The following is a 9,417-nucleotide window of genomic DNA, read 5'->3' as shown; positions in this document are numbered from 1 at the left end:
TCGAGAAGCAAAACTGAAACTAACTACTAGTCAATTATCTAGAACTACTAACCCCACAATTTTAAGTCCCTCCAAAGGAAGTACCACGTCGATGCATTGAAAAGTGAAAAAAGATAATTGTTCTCCTATAATTTCCAACTTTGCAACTAAAAAAAGACAAAAACATCTACACGTTCATTGATAATCCATACCAAAGATTGACCTTATACAGACAGGTATATGGATAGTGTGTCATAGAATAACTAGCATAGACTGAGACATGTATCTAACAGCAAGTCCCCTAACTAATATAAATACCAAGCATTGGTTGTGTCATTCAACAACTAAAACATCAACAACATGGATTCGTAGTTCTGCTCTTTGCAGCTCTGGTTCTGTCCCCTCAAGGGCTTGCTAACTATGACAAGCCCCAGCACATAAACTTCCTGTCTACAAGCCTCCCATGCAGAAGTTACTTATTTTACCTTTTAATTTTCTACTTGTATAAGTATGTGGAGAAATTCATGGGAATATAATGTTATTCAATGTGTTTTATATTAAGCTATTTCTTCAAATGGACGTGCATGAAATTTACTGCCTGCAAGAAGATGGAGAGAGAAGTGTAGTCAATAAAGGTCTTTATTTTGTATTTATTTAAGTAGCATGCACCTAAACTAACCTGGTACCAAATGGTATTTTCAGCAGGAAACTAACCAAATTTAGATTAATTGAAGTATGACATGTGAATTACAAGTAGATGACGATGACGATGACCAATTGTTTACTGTAAGTTTCATGATGCACTACATCTATATCCTTTATAATGTCATCTTTTAGTTTAGATTCTATATTGTAAGCTTTTGTGGCCGGTGTAACCTCTATTATGAAACTTGTTGGGTGTTAATTCATGTTGATCTAAGAGCTGTAAATAATTCATGTTGATCTAAAAGCTGTAATTTTGCTTTAATTATTAACTGAATATCACTGTTGTTGTCATTTGTTTTAATCAATTTAAGAATTTTAGGTTGATTGCTATTCTGCCTATGTTTATTTGAAAAAGCATAATTAACCCTATATTTATTTTCCTGGGTGATTTTACAAACACAGGAACTGGATGAAATTCAAAGAATGAGAAATACTCCCGAATTTTTCACCAAACTAGTTGAAACCGTTGCTCCAACTGTCATCCAGATATAAAGATAGCTATCCTTCTTATGCTCCTGGATGGTGTTCACAAATTTACTCATGAAGGCATCAACCTTAGAGGAGACATAAATGTTTGCGTTGTCGGAGATCCCAGTTGTGCAAAATCTCAATTTAACCTTAGGGATGTGTGTTTTAATCTTAAACTTGATTAGGGATGTATGAACTTTTGAACAATTATGTGTTGTAATTTTAAACTTAATTAGGGATGTATGAACTTTTATGTGTTTTAATTTTCAATTACATATAAACTTTTGAACATTATTATGTGTGCTTTAATTTTCAATGAAATGAATAGATTATTATAACTTTATACATTATTTTATTTTATTACGAAAAAATGGTGGTTAAATTTTATAATTGAATAAAACAGATTATAAAAAAATGGTGGTTAAATTTTATTTATTCGGAATTAAATTACGTCAGTTAAAAATGTCACTATTTACGTATATTATGGTGCCATAATCTTTTTCAATAAATGTAAATTGCGATAGTTATAACTGACATTACTTACATATAAAAATTGCCACTACTTACACTATGTTTAAAGTGGCGGGTATTGCGGTGGGTAGCGTAAAACCGTCACATTAAACATTGTGGCGGCCAGTTCTATGGCGGTTTGGAAAACCGCCACAAGCGTATATTGTGGCGGTTATAAACGCCAGTTTATACAAATATAACCGCCACAATATACACATTTTTTTTTGTAGTGTTTCCCCTATACTAGGTGGAGGAGTTCAAATTTAGCAAAGCTAAAACTCTGGACGAGCTCTCCTTAACTAGTCGCGAAACATGCATGGTCTTGGCCAGCCTAGGCATGATTTTCAATATTGCTGAAATAATCAAGCATGGGCGCGACCCCGCCGCCCTTGCCAAATACCTGGGTATGGGTTTCCTTCATCATTCCTCTAACCACATGCTAAGCATAACTTTCTCATGCACCTTTAACTATGCATGCTTTATCTTTCTCGTTCATCTTTAACGATAAATGCCTTTAACTTGCTTTTCCTGGTGCAACCATGGTGATGAACGAAGAAAAGCGTGCTAGATTCGAGGGACTCTTGGCTCGCGGTGGCACTGCCGGCAAGGCAGGTCCTTCTGCGCCCCCTACCTCCACCACTATGCCTTCAACTGCAACAACCCCGGCGACCCCCACCCCTGGCTCTCCAAAGGATGCTCATAACTCTCCAACTCCAATCGAGGCTATCCCCCTGGCCAGGTTAGAGTTGCCTCACCTCCAGCCCCTTTGGGAGAAAACAAGGGTGTGGTGCATATCGAATCTGATGAGGAAGAAGAATCTGTTGGGGGACCTGCCTTCAAGAGGAGGAAAACCAACAGGGTGGCCACCTCCCATTCTTCTTCCGCCAAACCCCCCAGCGGTGCGCAAGACGAACCTCCGAGGTCCCCCTCCCCTCCACCTCATCTTGCTCTCGAGGAGGTGGTGGGGACTTCGGCTGAGCCCACTCCTGCTACCGCCTCTGAGCTCCCCCACGTCGTTCAACACTTCATAAGGGGTTGGCGACAAGCTAAATCTGGGAACTTAGTAACTGAAGATGCGCTGAACGAAAGCCTATTTTGCAGCCTCGAGAGCTACCTTACTCGAATCCATGATCACCGAGAGCAAGCTACTAAGGAAAAACTGGCCAAACTGAAAGAAGAGCTGGACCAGCGTCAAGCCGTGGTGAGCGAGGTGGCTAAGCTGAAGGAAGAAATGGCTCGGCTAGGGCAGCACTTCCTTAACAAAGAGACCGCTCTCAACGAAGAGCTGAGGGTGGTTCGCAACGCTGAACGTGAGGCCAAAGGGAAACTTCATGAGCATGGACAAGAGTACGCCACTCTCTTGGGCAGGGTGGTGCCTTTGCGGGTGGAACTAGTTGATATGAAAGATACCCTCAAGGAGAAAGAAGAGAAAATAACCAACCTTGAGGGGCGATAGGTGACCCGTGAAGTACTTTTGGGCAAGGTTGAAGGCGAGCTGGCCACCTGTCAACAAGCACTGAAGGAGAAAACCGAAGCCCTTGCTGCTCATGTTGAAAAAGCTAAGGAGGTCGAGGCAGAACTCTTAACTGATGGCACAGCGGCCTATGGTGATGGGTTTGAAGATGCCCTGGCTCAAGTGGCTTGCAAGCACCCTGAGGTGGACATTGCTTTCTTCACCCCGGACAACCACGTGGCTGACGACAACATAGTGCCTCGTCCCCTTAACTTGTCTTAGTCTTTTTGCTTTAACGCTGTAACCTCCTGAACATCTTTAACTCTTATGTCGACGTTTAACTTTATCTTTATCTATTCTTACTTGCACCTTCTGCTTCATATGCTTACTCATAATTCGTAACTTGCGTCTTTACTAATAGCGCTTTCACAACTTTTAATTGTCCTCGCCATTGCCTCTTGGCTTGGGCAAGGAGCTCTTGCTTAGGACTTTAGTTATACCTTACGGTCTCGAGGCGCCAACCTCCGAGTGCGTAACTTGCCTCATCATCGCTCGAGGGCGAGGAGGACTTCTCTTGGCCGAGGCCTACTTGTTCGTTCTTGGTGCCCACGCCCGAAGAGTGCGACCCCCGCCACTCCCCTTCAGGGTGTCTAAACACCGGGACAATAGTTGCGCTTGGTGCCCACACCCCAGGAGAGGCCTGCTGAAAGCAGTGCCGTTTCGTCCCCTGTGTGTCTAAAGTCCAATGCAACTAGTCCTTATAACTTGCACTTGGATGCCCACGCCCGAAGAAAGGCTTGCCACCATGCAATGTCGTTTCGTCCTCGGTGTGTCTAAACATCAAGGCGATCGGTACCCTTGACTTCACGCTCGGGAAGGAGGCATCCCAAGGGAATCCATTAACTCTCGCCCGGGGTGTCCCTTCATCTGGGTGATCCGATTTATTACTGGCCTCATCATCGCACGAGGGCGAGAAGAACTTTATTACTCGCGCCTGATGCCCACGCTCGAAGGAGGCGCCCCACCACTTCCTTGCGAGGTGTCTAAACATCAGGGCGACCGAGGGCTTGTCGCTCTCACCTGGGGAGGAGGCGTCCCGAAGGAATCCGTTAACTCCTGCCCAGGGAGAAGACGCCCAAATTTTAACTGGGTTATACTTACCTGTGGCACTCGATGCCCACGCCTGAAGAGTGTGCCCCCCGCCAGTCCCCTTCGGGGTGTCTAAACGTTCGAGGCGGTTTGGTGCCCACGCCCAGAGGGGACATCAGCGTCACTCCTGCTGAGGTGTTTAAACACCAAGGCGACGGGTTTGTTTCTCACTGAACCGCGTCATTTCTTCTTAGCGTTTCTTTAGATCGTAATAAAACTTGAGATAATGTATGCTCAAACTGATTTTTACTTGGGTGACCTTGTTAAAAAACCCCCGAAAGGGAAAATGAGTGTCCCCTTAACTGTACACTACATAGAGTTTTTAACTGAAATAAAACTTCAAGTTTGCCGCGTTCCAAGTGCGCGGGATGGAGCCTCCCTCCAGACTATCAAGCTTGTATGAGTCGTTCCCCCGAGCCTCGATCACCCTGAAGGGTCCGGTCCACTTGGGAGACAGTTTGTTTTCCAACTCATATGGATGAGCCTTCCGCATCACCAAGTCAACCACTTGGAACTGTCGGGGCTTCACCTTGGAGTTGTACTGGTGCTCTACTCTTCTCTTCACGGCCTCAACCTTTATTCTCGCTTCTTCTCTGGCTTCGTCTAACAGATCTAGATTCACCCTCCTCTCCTCGTTGGACTCTTCAGCCACAAAACACTGGAAGCGCGGTGACATCTCATGGATCTCTATTGGGATCATGGCGTCTGATCCGTATACTAGGTTGAACAGCGTCTCCATGGTGGAAGTTTGGGGCGTGGTGTGATAAGCCCACACTATCCCGGGCACCTCCTCCGCCCAAGTTCTCTTGGCTTTCTCAAGCCTCCTCTTCAACCCCCTCAGCAAGATTTTGTTGGCGGACTCCACCTGTCCGTACGTCTGGGGGTGTTCGAAAAATGCGAACACTTGCTTGATGCCTACCTCTGTACTAAGTTTTCCCAGCTGCTGGCTTGCAAATTGAGTACCATTGTCCGAGACAAGGCGCCTCGGTACACCGAAGCGACACACAATGTTCTTCCAAACAAAGTGTTGTACTTTGTGAGCGGTGATTTGCGCCAATGGCTCTGCTTCTATCAACTTTGTGAAGTACTCAATAGCAACTTTCAAGTACTTTATCTGCCTTATTGCTAATGGGAAGGGCCCTAGAATGTCAATTCCCCACGTGTGGAAGGGCCATGGGCTGTAAATTGACCTCAGCTCTTCTGGGGGTACCTTGTGCCAGTCGGCATGCACTTGGCACTGCTTGCACCGCTAGACGTACCTTACGCAGTCCTCCCTCGCCATTGGCCAGTAGAAGCCTGCACGCACCACCTTGGACGCCAAAGACCTTCCTTCTACGTTGCTCCCACAAATCCCTTCATGGAGCTCAGACATTAACCTTGTGCACTCATCTCCACTCACGCATGTCAAGATCGGGTGCGTGAACCCGTGTCTGAACAACGCTCCGCAAATCCCCATTCCTCTTTATCTTCTTGCCCTCTTCGGGTTCTGCTGGGAGGATCCCATCCGCAATGTAGCGCCTATAAGGCGTCATCCACGTGTCCCCATCTTCCAGGGCGCACACATGCATGGAGTCCTCCCCTTCTGGTGAGGCCAGGTAAACACTTATATTGGGAGCCCTCGCGGTGTCCTGAGTCAAGGACCGATGACTCCTCGACCTTCCCTTGAATGCACTGATCTGAAGGACGTCCACCCTGTTATCCACCACAAACGTTCGTGACGTTTTGAGGGTCTCCTGGATGACCGTCCTCTGCCTTCCCCCCTTGCCTGAGCTGGCCAGCTTGGCGAGCAGGTCAGCACAAGCATTCTTCTCTCTCGGGACGTGGACCAACTCGAACGCCACGAACGCCCCTTTTAGCACTTGGACATACCTCAAATATGCAGCCATATGTGGATCCTTGGCTTGGTACTCCCCGATCACCTGCCCCGTGACCAGCTACGAATCACTCTTCCCCAGCAGGCTCCGCGCGCCCATCTCTTTGGCTAAGAGCATCCCAGCTATTAGGGCCTCATACTCTGCTTGATTATTACTTGCTTTGAACGCAAACCTCAGGGCCTGCTCGATCAGCAAACTTTTTGGCCCCTCCAGGACCACGCCGGCTCCAATCCCTTGCTGATTTGAGTACCCATCCACCGAGAGAACTCATTAGGAGCCAACCTCTTCCTTTTGCTGGGTGCTTCCTGGCGAGAGCTCTGCCAAAAAGTCTGCGTACACTTGACCCTTGATGGACCCCCTGGGCTCGTACAGAATATCAAACTCAGATAGCTCCACCGCCCAGCGGACCATCCTCCCTGCGACATCTGGCTTTTGTAACACCTTCTGGATGGGGAGGTCCATTATCACTACCACCGTAAAGCTTTGAAAGTAGTGGCGGAGCCTCCTGGCCGAGAACACCACCGCCAGAGCCGCCTTCTCCAAAGATTGATACCTCGTCGCGCACTTGTCGGGGTTCGCCTCTATTCCTCGCTCGATGAGCAGAAACCCCAAAAACTTACTCGCCTCGACCTCGAAGACACACTTCTCAGGGTTCAGCTTGAGGCGGTACTTGGCTATTGTGGTGAACAGCTCTTCTAGATCAGCTGTGTGACGTCCCTTCTCTTGGGAGGTCACCACCATATCGTCTACATAGGTTTGCACATTCCTACCCAACATGGGTGCCAAGACCTTGTCCATCAATCTTTGATAGGTGGCGCCTGCATTCTTCAACCCAAACGACATCACCTTGTAGCAATAACAGCATGTCTCGGTCATGAACGTCGTTTTGCACTCATCACGGAGATGCATCTTGATCTGGTTATACCCCGAAAATGCATCCAAAAAACTCAGCAACTTGCAGCCCGAGGCGCTATCCACCAACGCGTCGATGCTGGGCAGGGGATACGAATCTTTTGGGGCACGCCTTATTCAGGTCAGTGAAGTCCACACACATCCTCCACTTCCCATTCGCCTTCTTTACTAACACCACGTTGGCCAGCCACTCAGGGTACTGGATCTCCCTTATGTGGTCGGCGCTCAGCACCTTCTTGGTCTCTTCCTGCATGACGAAGCGCCTTTCCTCATTCAACTTCCTCCTTTCTGTCGCACAGGGCGGACCTTGGGTTCCATGGTGAGATGGTGGCATAAAAAATCCGGGTCGATGTCGGGCATGTCCGAGGCGGACCATGCAAAGGCGTCCAGGTGACGTGAGATTACTGCCGCCACCTGGTCCTGCTCTTTTTGACTCAGTAGTCGTCCCCGTTTAAAGGTCTTCCCACCAATCTGCCTCTCAACCATGTTCTCGACCGGCTTGGGACGCCTATCCTGAGCGTTTTCAGCGCGAGCTACACCCTCGCGCTTCCCCCATGGGTAATGCCCCCGCGGGCGTTTCCTCCATGGGTACCACCTCTGCGGGCGCCTCCGCCGCGGGTACTGCCTCCTTGGGCGTCTCCTCCACGGACTCTACCTCCATGGGCGTTTCCGCGCTGGGTGGGTGCTCCACCACCATGAACACGCCTTTCTTTGTTTTCAGGCTATTTTCATAGCACTTTTTCGCTTCTTTCTAATCGGACTTAATCACGATCACTCTGCCACTGAGATCAGATAGTTTCAGCTTCATGTGCTGTATAGACGACACCCCCTCAATCTGTTCAAGGCTGGCCTCCCTAGCAGAATGTTGTACTCCGAATTGGCGTTCACAACCAGATACCTTATCCATGAAAGTTGTCCTCAGCTCTAGATAATCGCGCACCTCCATTTGGTCCCCTGCGAAGTCATAAAAGCACCTTGTATATGGCCTCAGCAGATCAGGGGACAGCTGCAACTTGTTGAACGTGGACCAGAACATTACGTCTGCCGAGCTGCCCTGGTCCACGAGCACACGGTGCACCTTCCTCCCTGCAATTACGACTGAAATCACCACAGGGTCGTTATCATGGGGGGGGGGGTGACATCGTGAAGATCAACCTTCATGAACGCAAGGTCGATGTCCAGCGAGTCGTCTGCCCCCTGCTCAGCCACTGAATTCACTGACCGCACGTACCTCTTGCGTTGAGAGGCAGTGCATCCTCCGCCTGAAAAACCACCAGAGATGGTGTGAACCTCCCCATGGATAGGCATCTCAGGGGGCCTGATCTTCTACTGATGCCACCAAGGCCGCGGCTATGGATGATCCAGCTAGATAGTCATTCAAGAACCCGCTCTTCACTAGCTCGTCCAACATATAGCCCAAAGCTAAGCAGTTGGTGATCTGATGCCCAAACGCCTGATGGAATTCACACCACGCGTCTTTGTGTGGTCCCAACACCTTATCTGTCTTCGCAGGGACCCTTAGTCTATCTATGATGTTAGGCACTGCAATGAGGTCCTTCAGCTCCACCACAAAGTCGTGCCTAACCGGCCTATTCTCCCCTGAGTGCCCCCTCGCCTACGGCTTCCTCGCCTCGTAGGGGCGCTTCCTCTCTTGACCTCTCCTCCCTGTCACGGCCTCGTTCACCCTCGCAAGCTGTGGGCGCAACTGTGCTCTAGGGCGTGCGGGTGCGACACTTGCACGTTTCTCGCACACCTCACCTTCCGTGGCGATGTGCTCCACCGTGCAACGCCTAATTTATGCGAAAGTTCTGGGGCGATTCCTGATGAGCGACTCGTAGAATGGCCCAGTGCAGATTCGCTTCCTGAACGCATACACGATCATTGGCTCTTTCGTGGTGCCAACCTTCAGCAGTTGCGCCCCAAAACGGTTGATGTATTCCCTCAACGTCTCCCCCTGATACTGCTTCACATCGAAGAGATCATACGACACTGGCGGGGGATCGCGATATACGACTCCCTGATTAGCTGTGATAGCTGTGCAAAGGATGTCACGTGGCCTTCTGGAAGGCTGATGAACCAGTCCATTGCCATCCCTGCCAGCGTGCTCATGAATAACTTGCACCTCACGGCGTCAGAACCACCGACAAGCATCATTTGCGTGTGGAACGCAGTGAGGTGTGCCTCTGGATCTTCCATCCCCGTGAACGTAACCTTCGGGCCTACGAACGTGGGTGAAATCATTGCCTCCATGATGGACAGGCATGGGGAACTCCCTGGGTGGTGTGAAACACTCGCGATCCTCTGCTTCGCGATTCCCAGGGTGGTTGCGCATCCCGCGGTGCAACTCTTTGTTTGTGCGACACAACT

General features: G+C 49.0%; 1 protein-coding gene and 1 long non-coding RNA gene across 2 annotated transcripts; one reads left to right on the top strand and one right to left on the bottom strand.

Moving 5' to 3' along the window:
* Positions 1 to 684: 684 nt before the first annotated feature.
* On the top strand, positions 685 to 1,415 carry LOC150023217 (uncharacterized). The gene is made up of 2 exons (XR_016517716.1): positions 685 to 765; positions 1,087 to 1,415. It is a non-coding gene; the product is annotated as an uncharacterized LOC150023217 (long non-coding RNA).
* Positions 1,416 to 4,586: 3,171 nt separating this feature from the next.
* On the bottom strand, positions 4,587 to 5,003 carry LOC150023216 (uncharacterized). Its single transcript, XM_090297764.1, has one exon. It carries the CDS (start codon positions 5,001 to 5,003, stop codon positions 4,587 to 4,589), a length of 417 nt encoding a protein of 138 aa, XP_090153890.1.
* Positions 5,004 to 9,417: the final 4,414 nt, after the last annotated feature.

Source organism: Phaseolus vulgaris, chromosome 11, assembly GCF_051622355.1.
Source record: "Phaseolus vulgaris cultivar YP4 chromosome 11, ASM5162235v1, whole genome shotgun sequence".
Lineage (NCBI taxonomy): Eukaryota > Viridiplantae > Streptophyta > Magnoliopsida > Fabales > Fabaceae > Phaseolus > Phaseolus vulgaris.
Note: the sequence above shows the minus strand (reverse complement) of the source record. Positions and strands in the feature narration are given on the sequence as shown.